Here is a 22,173-nt window from a genome sequence, read left to right as displayed (position 1 = left end):
ATGTCAGACTCAAACACATCAGTAGTCCGAAGTCCAAACATTTATTTCAATATCTATAATACATATTTACAAAGCATAGCAAAAGCCATCGCTCTGAGCTGGCATTCTTCTATAGCCTCTTGCCCCAGCAAGCACCAGCTCAACACACACAGAGATAAGAAAGCACATTCCTCAGTCCGAAGGAAGTTCCGACCTCCAAAGGCCGTAAATCATGCCTGATAGGTCATAGCAGGCTGTCAGTCAAAACTAGCCTGCTGTTAACTGTAACTTAATCCTCGAAGGCCTCTTCCAAAAGGCCTTCGAGGATTAATCATTGTAGGTTGTTTTATCTGCCCACTCAACAATAGGATGCCTGGCCATTATCACTTTGCACTTTATTGATTATTTTAGCTATGAAACTACCTCTCCATGTGAAGTTTTCTGCACTTTGGCCCAGATCTGTGTTTTAGCCTCCCGTTTTTAACATTTTATGCAGTATGCTGACTTTTAGGACTGTTTTACTGATGTTGATGTCTTATTGATGTGAAATTGTTTTACTGTTTTATCGCTGTTATTGTATTTTTATGTCGGGCATGGCCCCATGTAAGCCGCTCCTAGTCCCTCCGGGGAGATGGGGCGGGGTATAAAAATAAAGTTATTATTATTATTATTATTATTATTATTATTATTATTATTATTATTCATTGCTGAGAACACACACTCTTGCACAACAGCAGAAACACTTGATTTACATTTCATACACATACAACCATAATCCAACATCCTTTCATAAACATGATAGCATGAATCCAAGGCAGGCAATCGAGGTCACACATGAACTAGGAACAGGAACAAACTTAGAAACTTGAATACATGAATTCCAAAAAGACCAAGAACGAGAGCTGTTCACCTGAATACCTGAATACGTTGCTCTCACAAAGGAATACACCAGCGGAAACTACTTCAAAAGGCCTCAATCCCTCCCATAACATCATTCCTCACACACCTGATTTTCCGCTCCTTTTCTCCAAGCCTCTGGGAAAAACGAGTCTGCCTTTGTTGTATGCTCTGCCTCCAAAGATCCAAGCACTTTGGCCTGGACAAACATCTGTCACCCACATTTCTCTCCACCTGCACTTCTGACAAATTCTCATGAGAACCGATATCGCTTTCTCCAGTCTCATGGGGACTGCCAGGAGATTCCAAAACAACTCTCTCTAGGCCACTCCTATCCTCTTCTGGGTGCTCTGTATCTTTCCCAACAGCCCAATTCCTCATCTGCTGAGCACTCAGAATCTGACCAGGCTACATGAGAAAGGTTGGGAAAAAGAGGCAAAATAGATGAGAGATGGATTGTTTCAATCGAGAAAATTATAGCCAGACTATTCAGTTCTCTCCAACAGAAAGCTAAGTACCCCCCTCTCTGGCTCTTTTCCTTCTGGGAAGCAAAGAACTTTCTCTTTACTTGGAATTTTGAGTATTAACTGTCAGTTGCAGAAGGTCATTTAACTGAGGTGTGTTGTATTGGTATTTGTATTGCATTTTTATCACTGTTATTATAGTTCAAACTAGCTGTGCCTGGCCACGCGTTGCTGTGGCATTGTCTGGTGGTGTTGGTGAGAAATTGTTGAGGTAGTGGTGGTATTGAATGTCTGTTGTATGGTTGTCTTTATGTTTAGTATGCACACTGAAGTGGATTATATGGCAGTGTGGAGTCAAGATAATCCAGTTCAAAGCAGATAATATAAGATTCTAAATGGGTTATATAGCTGTGTGGAAGGGCCTTGAGTCTACACTGCCATATAATCCAGTTAAAAACTGATAATCTGTGGAAGAGGCCTAAATGAGGCCTAACTGTGCCTGTTCCCTGGGCTGAGGAGGTTGCTAGGAGACCAAGTGGGCGGAGCTTAGCCTTCAAACTGGCAGCAATTGGATAAAAACTATTATTCCTCTCCCTGTAATTAGGACTTTATTTTTCTTTTCTTTTTTGTTGTATCAACCTAGAGCCGCGAATGATGGGTTGTGTTGTCAAATTTCGAGGTTGGGGGGGCCTGTAGTTTTGTTGTTTTGTCCGCTGCCCTGATGTCATCACTCTTTTATATATATAGATGTGTCCAGGTTGGTTCTTCAGGAGATTGGCAATAGCCGACTTCTCTGGTTGAATTAGTTTGCATTGCCTTTTGTGTTCCTTGATTTGGGTAATGCTGCGTTTGGTGGTCCCTATGTAGTGGTGTATTTGGTGGTCCACGGTATAGGGTAGACTCCAGCAGTGGTTAGAAGATCCCTCTTGTCCTTTGCTGAATGTAGCATTTGTTGGATTTTCTTGGTGGGTCTATATGTTGGAGAGCTTACATGAACATATCTGCCCAACCCATGTTCCCATTCTACATATTTTCCCCATCCGTCCCATCTTCCTCCTCCTCCTCCATTCATATTTTTGAAATACCATAAAACAATTGTGTTGTCAAAGGCTTTCATGGCCAGAATCACTGGGTTGCTGTGAATTTTCCAGGCTGTTTGGCCATGTTCCAGAAGCATTCTATCCTGACGTTCTGCCCACATCTATGGCAGGCATCCTTAGAAGTGTGAGGTCTGTTGGAAACTAGGCAAGTAGGGATTATAGATTTATGGAAAGTCCACAGTTTGATAGAACAGTTTGATTTTTAAAAAAGTTAGAAAGCTCCAACCTTCCCACACATCTCACACTGGGCAATGAAGTGCCAACTATGTCGCTCTTGGTCATTGACTATGTTTTTAGATTGTTGATGCTGTATTTTATGTTTTGATGTATTAAAGTGTTAATTTGTTGTGTTGGAATTACTTTTTACCGTTGTATTTTATTGTATATTGCTGAGCCTGGTCCCCACGTGAGCTGCCCTGAGTCCCCTTGGGAAGATGGGGCGGGATACAAGAATAAAGTTGTTATTACAGTAGAGTCTCACTTATCCAACACTCGCTTATCCAACGTTCTGGATTATCCAACACATTTTTGTAGTCAATGTTTTCAATATAACGTGATATTTTGGTGCTAATTTTGTAAATACAGTAATTACAACATAACATTACTGCGTATTGAACTACCTTTTCTGTCAAATTTGTTGTATAACATGTTTTGGTGCTTAATTTGTAAAATCATAACCTCTTTTGATGTTTAATAGGCTTTTTCTTAATCTCTCCTTATTATCCAACATATTCGCTTATCCAACGTTCTGCCGGCCCGTTTATGTTGGATAAGTGAGACTCTACTGTATTATTATTATTATTATCATCATCATCTCTCTGACTATGGGTTAGGAAAGCAGGGAAAATCAATGGCAGGTATTCTGTCATTCATTCTCAAGTCTGTGTTAATTAATTGTATGTCTTTTGTACTTATGTTCATTGTTGTAATTGTGTTTATTTGTTGTATGGTTTTAAGCTGTTGTATGGTTTTCTTGTTATGTTGGACACCGCCCTGAATCCATTGAGGAGATAGGGTGGTATATAAATAAATTATTATTATTATTATTATTATTATTATTATTATTATTATTATTATTATGTTCCGGTGCGTGTTTGAATGAATAGGCCCTTCAGACTTGTCTTCATAGTGTTACTGGTTATGTTTACAAAATCGTCTGGCACCATATTACTGTTCCTTATCCCATATGTTATAGCACTTTAATGGAGCCTGTCCCCGTATTCCTCCTTTTTTCACTCTGATTTTATCTATAGACCCTTGAGAGCTCTGCACTAGTCACCTTTTGCTGTGTGCAAAATTGATGCTCAGGCTTTTAAAGTAATTGTCTTGTTATGTCATTTTTGTTTATTGTTGGAATGTTTTAAATTGCTGTTAAATTTTATACATGTAATGCTATGTTATGTTGTTGTTCGGGCTTGTCCCTGTGTAAGCCGCCCCAAGCCCCTTTGGGGAGATGGGGCGAGGTATAAGAATAAAGTTGTTTATTATTATTATTATTTTATTGTATGACACAGCAAACAAGATAGATATGCTGGATTTCGTTTCACAAAGTCACAAGTCGAACACTTCCCAAGTGCCTAGGACTGTGTGATGTATTTTCGGATGATGCACGCAGATCCCAGTAGGGTGGCCTTTTGCAGTTGGCAGATCGTAATTTTGTCAATGTCTATTGTTTCCAAATGCCGGCTGAGATCTTTTGGCACGGCACCCAGTGTGCCCATCACCACCGGGACCACTTGCACTGGTTTCTGCCAGAGTCTTTGAAGTTCAATCTTGAGGTCCTGATAGCGGCTGAGTTTTTCCTGTTGTTTTTCGTCAATGCGACTGTCACCTGGGATGGCAACATCAATGATCCAAACCTTTTTCTTTTCCACAACTGTGATGTCTGGTGTGTTGTGTTCCAGAACTTTGTCAGTCTGGATTCGGAAGTCCCACAGTATCTTTGCGTGCTCATTCTTCAATACTTTTGCAGGTTTGTGATCCCACCAGTTCTTTGCTGCTGGGAGGTGGTACTTGAGGCATAAGTTCCAATGAATCATTTGGGCCACATGGTTGTGCCTCTGTTTGTAGTCTGTCTGTGCGATTTTCTTACAGCAGCTGAGGATATGATCAATGGTTTTGTCGGTTTCCTTACACAGTCTGCATTTTGACTCACTGGCTGATTTTTTGATCTTGGCCTTAATTGCCTTTGTCCTGATGTCTTGCTCCTGGGCTGCAAGGATCAGGCCTTCTGTCTCCTCCTTCAGTGTCCCATTCGTGAGCCAGAGCCAGGTCTCCTCCTTGTCAGCTTTTCCTTCAATTTTGTCAAGGAACTTTCCATGCAATGTTTTGTTGTGCCAGCTCTCAGCTCTAATTTGTAGTGCGGTTTTCTTGTACTGTTTTTTTGTCTGCTGTGCTTTGAGGAGTTTCTGATTATTGACTTCAATCAAAGCAGGTTCTTCACTTTGCTTTACATATTCTATTATTATTATTATTATTATTATTATTATTATTATTATTATTATTATTAGAATGAAATGCCACCCAACAAGTGTTCGTTTGTTTGGACAGTTTTTCATCCTTGCCATCCTGTGTGACAAATAAGGCCCCATACACAAGTAATAGGCCAGCCCTTCATAAATCGCCCATTACATTGCCAGCATATGATCGTGCATAATTGAACTGCAAATGTTTATGAAAACCAACGCTAGAACTGATTCAGTGGAACCACAAATTCACATCTCTCTCTCCCCCCCCCACCCCCCTTTTAGATCGCCAATCATTATTTCAAAGGCGGATCAAGCTTGTGTACTGAAACAGTGGAGTATATTAGCATTTAATCCTCAATTACATGCATACTTCAGTGTTTAAAGAGGGCATCAGAACAAACCAACCAGAAAGTAGCCTGCAGCTTGTGCTGTCTGGTTCAGTTCTCCTGCCAAATCCTTCCCTCAGAACAGCGGGGAAATCTCTTTCCCCCAAAAAGCAACGCTTAATAGGCGGGTGGGAATCCTGCCACGCTAATGAAGTTAAAGGAAGGCTCTCTCTTCCTCCCATTAGCAAACTTTTCACGGCTGGAGCAAGCTCTCTGCGGCATTTTATGCACCCCAAAGTTCCCTTTATAACGTCTTTCTTTGTCTATTTACTTTCAAACTTCTGCTTCGGCAGTAAACATGGGGTTCCAAGGCAGAGTTCAAAGATAAAATAATACACCATTCAAGGAACTATAAAAGGGAGGAGGAGAAAATAAGACCCCGTTCACTAAAAACCATCAAAGCAATATTGAGTTGTAAGAATGTTAAAAATGTCAAGATGAATTGAAGGAATACAGTCGGCCCTCTGCGTTGGTGAGTTTGACTTTTGCAAATTTGTTACTGACAGATTTGATTAAAATGTCCTTTGTAGGAATCTCGAGATCCTCCAATGCGATTCTATGGTCATCATTCTGTAGAAACTAACCAGTTTAGCCTTAGTGGATCAGTGACTGAAAGTGCATTTGTGTTGTCGAAGGCTTTCATGGACGGAATCACTGGGTTGCTGCGAGTTTTCTGGGCTGTATGGCCATGTTGCAGAAGCATTCTCTCCTGATGCTTGGGAAGTGTTCGACTTGTGATTTTGTGAAACGAAATCCAGCATATCTATCTTGTTTGCTGTGTCATAAAATAATAATAATAATAATAATAATAATAATAATAATAATAATAATAATACATCACACAATCCTAGACACTTGGGAAGTGTTCGACTTGTGATTTTGTGAAACGAAATCCAGCATGTCTATCTTGTTTGCTGTGTCATAATAATAATAATAATAATAATAATAATAATAATAATAATAATACATCACACAGTCCTAGACACTTGGGAAGTGTTCGACTTGTGATTTTGTGATACAAAATCCAGCATGTCTATCTTGTTTGCTGTGTCATAATAATAATAATAATAATAATAATAATAATAATACATCACACAATCCTAGACACTTGGGAAGTGTTCGACTTGTGATTTTGTGAAACGAAATCCAGCATATCTATCTTGTTTGCTGTGTCATAAAATAATAATAATAATAATAATAATAATAATAATAATACATCACACAATCCTAGACACTTGGGAAGTGTTTGACTTGTGATTTTGTGAAACGAAATCCAGCATATCTATCTTGTTTGCTGTGTCATAAAATAATAATAATAATAATAATAATAATAATAATAATACATCACACAATCCTAGACACTTGGGAAGTGTTCGACTTGTGATTTTGTGAAACGAAATCCAGCATATCTATCTTGTTTGCTGTGTCATAAAATAATAATAATAATAATAATAATAATAATAATAATAATAATAATAATAATAATACATCACACAATCCTAGACACTTGGGAAGTGTTCGACTTGTGATTTTGTGAAACGAAATCCAGCATATCTATCTTGTTTGCTGTGTCATAAAATAATAATAATAATAATAATAATAATAATAATAATAATAATAATACATCACACAGTCCTAGACACTTGGGAAGTGTTCGACTTGTGATTTTGTGATACAAAATCCAGCATGTCTATCTTGTTTGCTGTGTCATAATAATAAAATAATAATAATAATAATAATAATAATAATAATAATAATAATAATAATAATAATAAATCACACAGTCCTAGACACTTGGGAAGTGTTCGACTTGTGATTTTGTGATACAAAATCCAGCATGTCTATCTTGTTTGCTGTGTCATAATAAAATAATAATAATAATAATAATAATAATAATAATAATAATAATAATAATAATACATCACACAGTCCTAGACACTTGGGAAGTGTTCGACTTGTGATTTTGTGATACAAAATCCAGCATGTCTATCTTGTTTGCTGTGTCATAATAATAATAATAATAATAATAATAATAATAATAATAATAATAATACATCACACAGTCCTAGACACTTGGGAAGTGTTCGACTTGTGATTTTGTGATACAAAATCCAGCATGTCTATCTTGTTTGCTGTGTCATAATAAAATAATAATAATAATAATAATAATAATAATAATAATACATCACACAGTCCTAGACACTTGGGAAGTGTTCGACTTGTGATTTTGTGATACAAAATCCAGCATGTCTATCTTGTTTGCTGTGTCATAATAATAATAATAATAATAATAATAATAATAATAATACACCACACAGTCCTAGACACTTGGGAAGTGTTCGACTTGTGATTTTGTGATACAAAATCCAGCATGTCTATCTTGTTTGCTGTGTCATAATAATAAAATAATAATAATAATAATAATACATCACACAGTCCTAGACACTTGGGAAGTGTTCGACTTGTGATTTTGTGATACAAAATCCAGCATGTCTATCTTGTTTGCTGTGTCATAATAATAATAATAATAATAATAATAATAATAATAATAATAATACATCACACAGTCCTAGACACTTGGGAAGTGTTCGACTTGTGATTTTGTGATACAAAATCCAGCATGTCTATCTTGTTTGCTGTGTCATAATAATAATAATAATAATAATAATAATAATAATAATAATAATAATAATAATACATCACACAGTCCTAGACACTTGGGAAGTGTTCGACTTGTGATTTTGTGATACAAAATCCAGCATGTCTATCTTGTTTGCTGTGTCATACAATAAAATAATAATAATAATGAGAGTTGGAAGAGACCTCTTGGGCCATTTAGCCCAACCCCTCCTGCCTTTGTGTCATGGGGGCCAGATAAATGGCTTCGATGGGCCACATGTGGCCCGTGGGCCGTAGTTTGGGGACCCCTGATCTACAGTGTAGTTGCAACCTAGGTTCCTTTCTGCTTGGCTCATGGTTGGGGCAACCTCCTTCTTTGCCTGACCTCCCTCCCTCTCCTCCATTCACCCATGCTTTCTCCTCCCAGCCCCTCACATGACTGCCCACTGGGGCCCCTAATCCTGTCTCCCTCCTCCTTCTCAGCCAGTGCGGGAGGCACCCACGATGCTCAGCCGGCTGGCAAAGAAGAGCAGGCGGAGGAGGAGTCCTGGGGCTCAAGCACTCTCCTTGCTGCCGCTGCTGCTTCTGCTGCTCCTGGGCACCGGGGACCCCACGCGAGACCACCCCACCTGGACCGCCTCTGCCCAACCAGCTCCAGGTAAGAAGAGCCTAAGGAAGAACTTTCTTCTATGCAATGACATTGTGGAATCAATGCAGTTTGCCACCACTTGAACTGCCAGGACTCCACACTATGGAAATGTGCACTTTTCCAAGGTCTTGAGCCTTCTCTGTCAGAGTGCTCGTGCCTCACCAAACTCACAGGATTTCATAGCCTCGAGTCAAGGCCGTCCAAGTGGTATCAAGATAACTTGTTGATGGATCCCAAGGTTGGGAAAAGCCAAGGTTTCTCCATTAGGTAGATGGCCTTCTAGCGGGGATGCATGGATCGTGTTTCCCTTCCTGGCATAATGGGGTTGGACTTGGACTGAATGGCACTTGGGGTCTCTTCTGACTCTATGATTGGGATGTTATTTAGTTTCTGGGCTGTATGGCCATGTTCTAGCAGCATTTTCTCCTGACGTTTCACTTGCATTTATGGCTGGCATCTTCAGAGGATTTGTTTTTTTATGTGTCAGAAGCGACTTGGGGGGCCCCTGGTGGCACAGTGTGTTAAAGCGCTGAGCTGCTGAACTTGCAGACCAAAAGGTCCCAGGTTCAAATCCCAGGAGCGGAGTGAGCGCCCGCTGTTAGCCCCAGCTCCTGCCAACCTAGCAGTTCGAAAACATGCAAATGTGAGTAGATCAATAGGTACTGCTCGGGTGGGAAGGTAACGGCACTCCATGCAGTCATGCCGGCCTCATGACCTTGGAGGTGTCTACGGACAACGGCGGCTCTTCGGCTTAGAAATGGAGATGAGCACCAACCCCCAGAGTCGGTCACGACTGAACTTAACATCAGGGGAAACCTTTACCTTTACCAGAAGCGACTTGAGAACATACTGCTTCTGGTGTGAGATTATTGTCTGGAGAACAAGCCCTATGAGGAGCGACTTAAAGAGCTTGGCATGTTTAGCCTGCAGAAGAGAAGGCTGAGAGGAGACATGATAGCCATGTACAAATACGTGAAGGGAAGTCATAGGGAGGAGGGAGGGAGCTTGTTTTCTGCTGCCCGGCAGACTAGGACACAGAACAATGGCTTCAAACTACAGGAAAGGAGATTCCACCTGAACATCAGGAAGAACTTCCTCACTGTGAGGGCTGTTCGACAGTGGAACTCTCTCTCCAAGTCTGTGGTGGAGGCTCCTTCTTTGGAGGCTTTTAAGCAGAGGCTGGATGGCCATCTGTCGGGGGTGCTTTGAATGCGATTGCCTGCTTCTTGGCAGAATGGGGTTGGACTGGATGGCCCATGAGGTCTCTACTATTCTATGATTCTATGATTCTATTGGCTGTCTACAGAGACGTCACCCAGGGGACACCCGGATGTGTTAGCTGGGAGGCTTCTCTCATGTCCCCACAAGCTAGAGCTGACAGACAGGAGCGCACCCCATTTTGCGGATTTGAACTGGCAACCTTCAGGTCAGCATCCCTACCTTCAGGCCAGCAGTTCAGCCAGCACAAGGGTTTAACCCATTGCACCACTGTGGCCGTGGGAGAGGATAGAGGCCAGCTACAGATGCAGGCAAAACATCAGGAGAAAATGCTTCTAGGACAAAGCCACACAGCCCGGAACCTACACAAGACTCCTGTGAAAGCCTCCGACAATACATTGACTCTATGATTCTTAAAAGGGCTTTTTAGAGAGCACTGTTTTATGAATGAATGTGGTATGACATCACCTTAACTGCCTGGGATCTACAGTTTAGAGGCACCAGCACGTTTTGGTCAAGAAGGTGAAAACCTTGTAATGCTAGAACTCCCAGGATTCCACGGCACTTAAAGTGTTGAGCTGCATTCATTCTACAGTGAAGATACACCCAATGGGGAGCACTTAGAAAAGATTTAAGGGCTTTTTGAGATTTGGAAGTGTCAAAATGAGTGACTGCGTGACCTCCAGCTGTCTCTATTTGCCACTTTTTCTTCACCAGCTTTAAAGCGTCCCAGTTTCTCTCTGCCCCCTTTGACCTCAATTCATTTCAGTGGCTGCAAAGTGTCTCCGCAATGCAAAAGTTATCAGAACTCAGTGAAGTACCCAGAGAGGAGGGAGGGAGGGCACATGTACACTGTAGAATTAATGCAGTTTGACACCACTTTAACATCCATGACTCAATACTATGGAATCCTGAGAAGCTGTAGTATTTATTAAGCATTAGCACTCTCAGGAAGTCTACTTGGAAGGCAAGGCAGTTGCAGAAGGAAACAGCAAAGCAGTCGCTGAGGCAGCGCGGGGCGGTGGCATTCATTTCCCAAAGCAACAGCAAATGTATGAAGAGCTTCATGCTCCATCTTCCATGCATTTTACCTGACCTAGTTCTCTTTAAAAAAAAGAGAGAAAGTCTGTTCAAGAGCTTTTAGACCTACTAAAATTCCAAAGTCATACCAACTCAGTGTCAATAAAGCAATTGACTAATGGGTTCGATTTACAGGTAACTCTGTCTTAGCCGCAATGCACTCTAGGGCTGAATCTGAATTAGTATCTACTGGAATTTGATCCAACCTTGTGGATGCTCACGTGCCATTACATACATAGTAAAATGCTGTCCCTTATTTGAAATGGTGGAATCGTTGTTTACTTTTTGGATGATTTTTATTATGCAAGTTGAGCATCTGTTACCCAAAATTCTGAAATCCAAAATACTCCAAAATAGTCCACAAATAGTTTTATAGGTTGTGTTTTATACATTTACATTGTTTTATATTGTCTTTTACACAATGTTCTGAGCCACTTTAGGTCCCGTTTTAGGGAGAAAAGCAGGATACAAATAAAGATATTGCAGTAGAGTTTCACTTATCCAAGCTAAATGGGCCGGCAGAAGCTTGGATAAGCTAATATCTTGGATAATAAGGAGGGATTAAGGAAAAGCCTATTAAACATCAAATTAGGTTACGATTTTACAAATTAAGCACCAAAACATCATGTTATACAACAAATTTGACAGAAAAAGTAGTTCAATACGCAGTAATGTTTTGTTGTAATTACTGTATTTACGAATTTATCACCAAAATATCATGATATATTGAAAACATTGATTATAAAAATGCCTTGGATAATCCAGAACCTTGGATTCTGAGACTCTACTTGGATAAGTGAGACTCTACTGTATATTATTATTATTATTATTATTATTATTATTATTATTATTATTATTATTATTTTATTATGACACAGCAAACAAGATAGATATGCTGGATTTCGTATCACAAAACCACAAGTCGAACACTTCCCAAGTGTCTAGGACTGTGTGATGTATTTTCGGATGATGCGTGCAGATCCCAGTAGGGTGGCCTTTTGCAGTTGGCAGATCCAATACCAAGTCCCATAAGCACTTTATTAGAATTAAGATCGCATATCGCACTCTGCACTTGCCCTATAAGCCTTATATATCACCTGTCACATCAGCACTTTTAATCTTGTACCCATTACTCTGGCCCGGCCCAGTTCTATTGTGTTTTAGCGTATTGTTATTGCTTGTTGTTTATACTGTTTTAATTGTTTTTAATTTGATTTTTGTTTTGTATTGTTATATTGTGTGTTGAGGCCTTGGCCTTTGTAAGCCGCATCAAGTCCTTCGGGAGATGCTAGCGGGGTACAAATAAAGTTCAATAATAATAATAATAATAATAATCGTGAAATAATAATAATTATTATTATTATTATTATTATTATTAGAGTTCTGGGCTATTTAGAAGTGGGCCAAACTGAACTAAAGCTGTGGTTTCCAACACTAATGAATGACAGTCGCGGGATCTTTATAGCAGGCTTGTATGGTCCTCATGGAAAGCCCTAGTCTATTAAATTATGTGAATGGACCTTTTTGAAAAGCATTGTTTATTTGGTGAAGGGCCATGTATTCCTTATCTTAAAGAGTGTTGGTCTGAGATCCAGCAGAAATCTACAAATCTAAATCTCTTGTGCAGTTGTTATCTTTAATCCAAGTTCCAGTGAGGATAAAATGGGAGGAGCAAGGAGGAAAATTCCCAGACTTTTCCACAGATTTGAATCAGTAAGATGTTTGCCTCCTAGTTTTAAATTATTTTTAATAGTGTGTAAGTTGTATGCTGAAAACAAAATTCAGCTTTCACTTGAAGCCGGGCTGTTAACCCAAAACTCACTTTCTTCTGTCGGTTAAAGCCCTGAAATGAATGAATCAATACTTAAACAAGTCATGTTGCTTTCAATAGATCTAGTTGGGATTCAAATAGGATACAGCCCTATGCATGTGAAATTTTACAATTTTCGCAATATGGTTTAGTAATAAAATATTCCCATCAGATTATCTGTTTCGTTTCTGGTCTGGAAAGCATTGTATTCAAAAACCAATCCTATTCTGGTTTTGTCAAATTAAAAAAAAACTTGCTTTACTTTCTTTAAAACATTTACATTCTCTGGCATTTTATAGATGTTCGAGCACAACAGAGATGATCTCTATGTCAAATCAAAACCTCCTAACGCTTGCTTTTCAGAAAACAAAAGCCAATGTATTCTCTCCCCATCATCAGAATTCCCAGAGGGATTTTTTACGCAGCAGGAGCGAGAAGACGGAGGCATCATTATCTATTTCATAATCATTCTTTATATGTTCCTGGCTGTGTCCATTGTGTGTGATGATTACTTCCTCCCTTCGCTGGAGATTATCAGCGAGTGTAAGTTTTTTCTTCTCCCTTTTTGTGTATATCGGGTGGCGCTTTTTGAAAAGGTCAGCCATCTCACCAACGAAACTAAATAAACCTTCAAGATCATTATTCCATGCACAATGTGAGGGCAGTTTAGAAATCTCTTACAAAAAGTGTTGTGCATCATTTTGTAGCACGTTACTAAATGGACACCCAAGGAGAATATAGTTAAAGACGCCTGGCAAATGCCAATATAGCACTACATTGTACTTCCACAGTTCATATAGCCGTGCCGAAGAACTAAACAAATGACATTTGTTCTATGCCAGGGAGCGTTCATCACATGATGGGTTATACAGTTCAAAAATAGCTGCAGCTCTACTCACGATAGCTGATCGTTGACAATATGTATCGCAACCTTGGCACATTTGTGCTGTAATGACATCATTTCCATGTTTCTTATCTGCACTAATTTCACCATTAGAGGTGTGCAATTCAGCCAAAAGGCAAGCCCATTTTTGGCTAACTCCTCATTCTGCTTACAAGGAATCGAGAGTAGTGTTGTCATTTGCACTCGGCAAAGATTAACTCGGCAAAAACAATGGGGAACTAAAGCAGTGGTTCTCAACCTGTGGGTCCCTAGATGTTTTGGCCTATGACTCCCAGAAATCCCAACCAGTTTACCAGCTGTTAGGGCAGGGGTCCCCAAACTAAGGCCCGGGGGCCGGATGTGGCCCTCCAGGGTAATTTAGGGTTTAATTTACCTGGCTCCCACCCTCATTTATAACATAATATTTTATATCAGTTTTAATAATATATTGTATATACATATAATATTGATAATAATATAATGTTACACAATATAATACTAACAATAATATCATATAATAATATTAATTATATGTTATATATTACATATAATATTACAGTATAGTGGTATAGTTCAATATAGTATAATGCTAATATTGTGTAATGCTAATAATATATTGTATGTACATACAGCTGCTCTGAGTTCCCTTCGGGGTGAGAAGGGTGGGATATAAATGTAGTAAAGAAATGTAGTAAATGAATAAATAAATAATTTTGGACTTAGGCTCGCCCAAAGTCTGAAATGACTTGAAGACACACAACAACAACAACAATCCTAATTAACCTGACTATCTCATTGGCCAGAAGCAGGCCCACACTTCCCATTGAAATCCTGATAGGTTTGTGTTGGTTAAAATTGTTTTCATTTTTAAATATTGTATTGTTCTTTCATTGTTATTGTTGTTTTGTACTACAAATAAGACATGTGCAGTGTGCATAGGAATTTGTTCGTTTTTTCCCCCCAAATGATAATTTGGCCCCTCAACAGTCTGAAGGATTGTGGACCGGCCCTCTGCTTTAAAAGTTTGAGGACCCCTGTGTTAGGGTTTCTGGGAGTTGAAGGCCAAAACATCTGGGCACCCACAGGTTGAGAACCACTGCTTGAAAGGCTCAATCCTCAGTCATTTTAAGGTCTATCTGCATGAAACCCACCTCAGTTTTAAACCCCATTTACAACTACATCATGCAATGAAATTAAATGCCCTCCCCAATCACATTATATATGTAGAAATTGCAAAACAAAGCACCCATCCTTCCACATTCCAGTCGCTACTGCACAACCCCTAATGCCACAGAGTTCAATATAGTCACAGCTCTAGGATAAAAGCTAACGCAGTGAAGGCATAGAAAACACAGCTATTTTCTTGTGAGATCTTGTCCTTCCCACCCAAGCAATAGAAATAGTCTGAGGTTTTCTTGGGAATCGCGAGAGGGAGAACTAGATCATATCAACTAATTGTGAAGTGGAAGGAGGGTTCAAATTCCAATAGCTACTGTGGTCTGGAAAACTATTAGAAAAACTAGCAATGACAGTATGCCACGTATTATTTTTAAGGATATATTATCAAAGAACTAAATCAATGGCATTTGTTCTGTGCCAGGGAGCATTTGTCGCACTATGCTGGGTTATACAGTTTGAAAACTGCTGTACTTACCATGATAGCTGATGGCTGACAATGTGTTATTGTAACTGGCATATTTCGCACCATGTTCTTTTCATTGTTCAATTTCTTGGAGTAAGTTGTGGAACAGAAAGTAGTGGGAGAAATCATACAGGAAATTTAGCACAGCAAGCTACTTTAAAACCATATCAGACTCTTTGTCTCATCCCACACAGTATCATTAGGCCTGAGTGCCAGCAGCTGAACAAAGGTCTCAGGTGCAAGCATTCCCAGCCCTTCTTTCCTCAATGGGAAACTGAATGGTGGTGAAATGGGGGATGAACACTGCCCATGTTTGCAAGCTGCATTCCACCAATCACATCTTCATTTTAGGCTGTTATTTTGCCCCCTTCCCAAACTGGTATGGGGAAAGAGGGAAATCACTGCTAGATGTGCTTGTGGCCAATTTTGCAGGGGAAAAATAACTCTAAAAACTGTCCTTTTTCCATCAAAGAAAATGAATTTGGAAATTTGTTGTTGTTTATTCATTCAGTCGTTCCGACCCTTGGACCAGCCCACGCCAGGGAATTTAGGGGTACCAAAAGTGAGGATCAGGGACCATGTGTAGCCCATAAAGGACACTTACAATTGGAGATACTTTGGAATAAGCCAGCAGCCTTTTACATGCAAAGCTCAAACCCTAGCACTGAATTCTGAGTCTTTTCAAAGGAGGACAAACTGCATTTCAGCACAGCATTAAAGCACCATTAAAGTTAATACAGTGTTGTTATATTGAGACTTAGGCATAGCTCTAACTTTCAATAAAGACTGTTTTTGGTTCCTTACCTTAGCACTCGGTCTCTCTCACGATGTTGCAGGAGCAACTTTCATGGCAGCTGGTAGTTCTGCCCCTGAATTAGTCACAGCCTTCCTAGGTAGGTTCAGCCATGATTTTAAAGGCACACAGATTTTTTTTTCATACCTTCATGTGCAAGTCAAAATTAATGTCAAGTGATGCTTTGCTTTCAGGGGTTTTCGTCACAAAGGGAGACATTGGAGTCAGCACCATCCTTGGTTCTGCGATCTACAATCTTCTCGGGATCTCTGCAGCTTGTGGACTATTATCTGGCATGGTATGTACTAACTTTATGGTTTCTTTAAACTGTTTTCTCATGGTGTACTGCCAAACCCAATTTAATTGTGAGGCAATTTGACATAATATGCTCACAAAGCAGCATGTAATCAGCCCAAAGATAGTAAAATTTCACAAATCATCTAGTTATTATGCTTTTAGAAAATAGATAACCACAATGAATGAAGAGCCACATCCCAAAGTCCTGTCACGTTATGTATAAATATGATTGCATGTGTATATAATCAATAAAGATGCTTGGATTTCACTGAATGCCAATGTTTCATGGGGAGATTAAAATTTATTGAGCATTTCAAGATGAAATAGCAGCCCAAATTTAAAATATATTATAACCAGACATCGTGCTTGCTAGAAAACTTTGAAACCGCTTGGAAAAGGTACATTTACCACTGACTAAACTCTTATTTGATAGGTTTCAAGACTCTCTTGCTGGCCACTGTTTAGAGACTGTTTCGCCTATGCAATTAGTGCAGCGGCTGTTCTTGCAATGATTATCGACAACAAAGTTTACTGGTAAGTGTCCATCTTTTTTTTTCTGCTACTGGTCTGCTTGAGGCAAGTGTGAATGTAAAGAATTCCCCCAGGCAGGAATCAACCAGGTCTTGAAGCTGCAAGGCTTTTCAATGCTAATCAAGGTGATTAATTGCAACATTCAGACTTGCCTCCAACAGACAAAGAGTTCATTCTCCCACCCTGGACCTTCCACAGATATATAAACCTCTCTTGCCTAGTTTCCTTAAACTTCACAACATCTGAGGGTCCTGCCATAGATGTGGGTGAAATGTCAGAGAGAGAATGCTTCTGGAACATGGCTATACAGCCAATGATTCCAGTCACAAAAGCCCTTGACAACTATTTCTTTGCCTTTTTTTCACTTTCATGGGGGTCCCATGCCCCTAATCCCAGCGCATGTGGGTGCCTGACTGTAACACTTTGGGTGGGGAAAGGGCTTAAAAGGGGGAGCCAACCCATATTGTAAAACCTCAAACTTCTTTTGAGTATTTCAAAAAGCCACTTGTGTTCATGGTTTCGTGATAAAATCAATTAAAGACAGGTGATCAATGGGTTGCCTTTAAGGGCCCTACAGACCTAGATTTTACCTATTTCCAAAGCAGTGCAGCTGAGTCAAGATAGTCATCAGCATGCAACAAATTCAAAATCCCACTTTTTTGGCACTATACTGAAGCAGAATAAGCATGATTGAACCTAGAATGATTATCCTGTTCAAATCAGTGCCCTATTCAGTGAAAAAGAGAGAAAGATTCCCTGTAGTGCTTTATTTTCCTACAGGCAGGAGACAGCAAGAATCAATTCCAAAACCAACAGAGGTTTTTAAAAGCAAGCCTACTTCCATGTGATGTAGGATTCTCTCATCTGACAGAGATCACATGCACCACATCTGAAATAACTACATGGCAGAAGAACAGAAAGCTTTACTATGTTTGGAAATAATGGTATTTAACATTATTTATGATGTAGAGAAAATTGGAGAGAAAATTTCTCTATTCTTGCAATATTAGGATAGGGATGAGTATATATAGAGGGGAATGATGTGAGGTTCAGACCTTCCCAGTCAACTTTAAATCAGGAGTTTTGATTTACATTCTATTGCCACTATATGTCAATTTTGTAGCTCTTTGGTGTAAGTTTTCATATAAATATATATAATACACACACACACATATATAGAACTGTTTCATTATCCAACTGGAGGCAACAAAGGGACACTAGAGATAGAAGGATAGTCCATTTTATGGGGGGGAGTTGAATGGGGAAATTTCCCCGTTTCACTGGTAATGCCCCCCCCCCCAAATATCATAAAGAAGAGTTGTTTCCACAACGACGATATAGGTGGGGGCAATCACAGGAAAGCAGGGGTAAATGATACTGTGTAATTTAGTGATGTGTTGTATTTTTATGTTAATTTGTTTCTGAATTTGTTATACCGCACCTCCAGCCATTAGGAGAGATGGGTAATAAATAAAATGTATTATTATTATTATTATTATTATTATTATTATTATTATTATTATTTTATTATTATTATTATTATTGTGATCTGATAAGAAACATATGTGAATTTTTAATTTGTTCTAGGTACGAATGTTCTTCACTCTTGCTAATATACGGAGTCTATATTTTGGTCCTGTGCTTTGACATTAAAATCAACCAGTACATCATGAGGAAGTTCAGCCCTTGCTGTACATGTTTCACAGTACATCTAGAAGAAGTGGAAGAGCAGCCACTAATGGGATGGAAGGAAGAAAGGGGGCCCCTGGTTCGGCGACAGTCCAGGACAGATAGCGGGATTTTCCATGATGAGTCCGACTATTCTCATATTTCGATAAGTTTACATGGGCTCGATACCATTTCTGAAGGTATGCATGTACACGTGTTTTACAACAACAGTTCCAAAATAAACTCCAAAATGACTAACCTCTCTCAAATGTTACATTTTATAATCATCAAATAAAATTGACATAAATGTAACCCAAGCCCTCGTAGATGTTGTGGTTTAAAATGGCATAATGGCTCCAGTGAAATACAATCAGCCCTCCACATTTGGTGGGATTAGGGGCATAGTAGGACTCCCATAAAAATGAAAATATTTAATTACCAGATTGAGAGTCATCTTTAAGAGTTTCTATGCTTTCTTGCATAATTCTATGGTTTACTTCCACCTGAAGTTAACCATGGAATCTCACTGAAGAACCTACAAATAACTAGCAGTGCTTTCTCTAGGAATCCTAGGACTGAGTCTACACTGCTATGTAATCCAGTTCAAAGCAGATAATGTAGATTTTAAATGGCAGTGTTGATCCAGCCTGAGTTCTTCAGCATGACTTCTGGCAGAAGTTGACTGTCACTGGAGGGGCTAAGTTTTCCTAGAGAAACCATTTAAACCAAATCCGTGAATAATCACATTTGCAAATGGAGAGGACCAACTGTATAGGTTTAACCAGGATTGCACATGCTCAAACATTCGTGCAGCAGTTGTTTTGCTATAGAATACAGATTAATCCCAAGTTTCACTTTTTGACAGAGTATCTAAACACTAAAAAACCTGTGTATCATGGAAAACTACTATACTTGCTCTAAGGTTTTTAATCATTTAAGTCCTGCAAATATCTAATGGAGGTAGATTATATTTGCCCAGTTGAAAGTGAGAACTCATTTTGACATACTTCCCACTGTGTCTGACAGATCCTCCAACTGTGTTCGCTGTGCCGGAAGCAGATCTAAAGCGAGTTTTATGGGTGCTCTCCCTTCCCATTATTATTCTGCTGTATTTGACGACACCGGACTGCAGGCGGCAGTTTTGGAAGAACTGGTTCATGCTCACATTTCTCATGTCAGCAGTGTGGATTTCTGCATTTACATACATCCTTGTATGGATGGTAACAATAGTAGGTATGTATATAGCCTAGGAATGTACTATTCTGAAAATTAGCCATGTCAAATACATCCTAGGTTTCAGTTGTGCTTCTGCTGTTCCATAGAAGGGACCGTTCCTTTCTATGCTGTGGTTTCTATGCTGAATCAATATCTAGCACTAGACTGACTTTGATAGTTCATGCCTTGCATTCCCACAATGCTGATTTATTCTGTGATTTTTTTAGAGTGCAAGTTGGTCAGAAATTGGGTGCAATGTGGTATGAAAAGATAGTAAAATGAGTCACATTTTCCAAAGGAAAAAGAGTAACAATATTGATGACTTTTAAACTCCTTCAACCATATTGAAAATATCCAGGATTGAACCCAAAAGCTTCTGCATGCACAGCATATGAACTGGCAACTGCTATGGTCTCTCTTTGGCAGATTTCTCATCTGTATTTGTAAGGCTGTTTCCAAATCTGAGCAAAAATCTGTCTTTGCTTCGTCTAGTACTGCATTTTTCCTATATTCTACCTGCAACCAAAATATAAGCAGTGGTGAGGATCACATTAGATAGCATATCTGATTTCAGACCTTGGGTAGAAATTGAATGCTGGGTAAACTAAACATTTGCTCTGTTTTCAAGTATCAGAAACACTTGAACTACATCAAAAGCTTCATTAACAAGCTTCTTTAAAATTTACTTTCCCACTGAACTTTCTCAGAAATGTCTTCTGAAACTTTTGGCATAAGGATTATCAGCAGACTTTACATCCCTCCCCCCATGGGAATGCATGTGTTTCTTTGAACAGTGGGTCATTAAGAAGGGTTAGCAGTTCATATGACTTCCAAGAGCTCATGTGACAAAACTGCCGAAGTAAGTGAAAGGATTATAGTAGTTGGAATCATTCCAAAAGAGACTTCAAGAAGAGAAAGTTTTCTTGTACTTGGAGGAAGATTTGATGCAAGATTTCATGGTTAAAGTATTTCCAAAGCTTGATATTTCATCTTCTTGACCTATTTTATCTTAACCTATGCAAATCACCAGACTGCGATATTTTAATCAGTTTGCGATTGTTTTTAAGTTATTCTGAAATATTAGAATGACCTTTCAGTAATTACAAGTTTGTTGCTCTTGGTTTTTTTCTTGTTATAGGTGAAACCTTAAAAATTCCAGACACTGTAATGGGCCTGACATTGTTAGCAGCAGGAACAAGCATACCAGATACAATTGCAAGTGTGCTAGTGGCTAGAAAAGGTAAGCTTTCCAGATTGGATGCCCAAACCACTGAGGAGTGGTTTGCAATGACGGATAAAGGGTTTTCTTTTTCCATGTTGGACAAAAGGTAACATGTGTGCTTTCTTAGTTAGCCTGTAGTGCCAAACCCTTCAAGCCATCAAAACTAGAAAGGATTTTCTAACATTTAATAAAAAAATAAAAGGTACCAGAAGCAGAAAGTCACTGACTTCATGCTGCTTTGTGAACTTCCCAAAAGGCAAATGTATGGCCAAGGGACAATACTATACAATCATGGTGCTAGATTCCTCTAGTAAGGGGGTATTTATCTAGTAAAGTACCTAAATTATTTTCAGACATGGTAGGATTGAAAAACAACCATGCCAGCAGCTGGTACAACGTAGATCAGGGATGTCAAATTCATTTTCATGGAAAGCCACATCAGCCATATTGAAATGTCATTTAAAAAGTCACTGAATCAATGGACAGAGAATCTGTGGATATAGAGGACCAACTATAATTTTTTGACAGAGATTGGTGCTATTAAGTTTTTACTCAGTTTGGGTCCACAGATACTAAATGACAACTCCCATCGCTATTGATTAATTGTCATGTAGACTGGGGATAATGGGAATTGCAACCCAACAGGACATGATTTTTAAAATACTATATAAACCCACAGCCGATATGTTTCCCATTAAGGCTGACAAGCTGTATCTTATTTTTTCAGGAAAAGGAGACATGGCCATGTCAAACATTGTTGGATCCAACGTCTTTGATCTGCTGTGTTTGGGATTACCCTGGTTTATAAAGACAGCCTTTGTAGACACATCGGGTCCTGTGCAAGTGAGCAGCAGTGGCCTGACTTACACCGCCATCTCTCTCGTTTGTTCCATCATTTTCATTTTCTTGGCTGTTCATCTAAATGGCTGGAAGCTGGACAAAAAACTGGGTGCCGTCTGTCTACTGATGTACCTGGCCTTTGCAATATTATCAATCTTGTATGAACTTGGGATCATAGGAAACAATCCTTTCAGAATCTGTGGCAACTAACATTGGTGGGAATTCTTTCAACACTGTCATAAAGTATTTTTAAAAAATAAATACTTAAGGAATAAAAGGACCAGTTTCTTCATTTAGTAACACAAAAAACCTAGAATCCCATTTGAGGTCTAAAATGAACTGGCAGAGTGTCCACGTTATAAAATAATTACTTCAAAGCTTTAAACTAGCAGGGGTTCATAAGTATATATCC

The 22,173-nt window shown here is 39.1% G+C and overlaps 1 protein-coding gene and 1 long non-coding RNA gene across 4 annotated transcripts in view; one reads left to right on the top strand and one right to left on the bottom strand.

The window, feature by feature from the left end:
- Positions 1 to 16,067, bottom strand: part of LOC103280972 (uncharacterized) — a 214,086-nt gene extending 198,019 nt beyond the window's left edge. Inside the window, exon 1 of the long non-coding RNA XR_507540.3 lies at positions 16,000 to 16,067. This is a non-coding gene — a long non-coding RNA (uncharacterized LOC103280972). The remainder of the gene's footprint in view (positions 1 to 15,999) is intronic.
- Positions 5,421 to 22,038, top strand: slc24a5 (solute carrier family 24 member 5). Of its 3 annotated transcripts, none has more exons than XM_062963614.1 (10): positions 5,421 to 5,766; positions 8,397 to 8,571; positions 13,070 to 13,213; positions 16,005 to 16,088; positions 16,183 to 16,286; positions 16,719 to 16,819; positions 18,404 to 18,684; positions 19,511 to 19,717; positions 20,838 to 20,939; positions 21,649 to 22,038. In XM_062963614.1, the coding sequence occupies exons 2-10, from the start codon at positions 8,418 to 8,420 to the stop codon at positions 21,969 to 21,971; spliced, it is 1,500 nt and encodes a 499-aa protein (XP_062819684.1). In that variant the 5' UTR covers positions 5,421 to 5,766; positions 8,397 to 8,417; the 3' UTR covers positions 21,972 to 22,038. The 3 variants fall into 3 exon arrangements, with proteins under 3 accessions (XP_062819684.1, XP_062819685.1, XP_008119677.2); XM_008121470.3 differs by having other exon boundaries at positions 5,422 to 5,766; positions 13,034 to 13,213; XM_062963615.1 differs by lacking the exon at positions 16,005 to 16,088 and having other exon boundaries at positions 13,034 to 13,213.
- The last annotated feature ends 135 nt before the right edge of the window (positions 22,039 to 22,173 follow it).

This window comes from Anolis carolinensis, unplaced genomic scaffold (assembly GCF_035594765.1).
Source record: "Anolis carolinensis isolate JA03-04 unplaced genomic scaffold, rAnoCar3.1.pri scaffold_11, whole genome shotgun sequence".
Lineage (NCBI taxonomy): Eukaryota > Metazoa > Chordata > Lepidosauria > Squamata > Dactyloidae > Anolis > Anolis carolinensis.
The sequence above is the reverse complement of the archived record's forward strand: the minus strand, read 5'-3'. Positions and strand labels throughout refer to the sequence as shown.

Bases quoted from the DNA above. Each gene is read 5' to 3' on its own strand.
- slc24a5 (XM_008121470.3), top strand. From the start codon at position 8,418: ATGCTCAGCCGGCTGGCAAAGAAGAGCAGGCGGAGGAGGAGTCCTGGG. The intron at 16,089-16,182 runs GTAGGTTCAGCC...CTTTGCTTTCAG, and splicing joins ATTAGTCACAGCCTTCCTAG to GGGTTTTCGTCACAAAGGGA. The intron at 19,718-20,837 runs GTATGTATATAG...TTCTTGTTATAG, and splicing joins ATGGATGGTAACAATAGTAG to GTGAAACCTTAAAAATTCCA.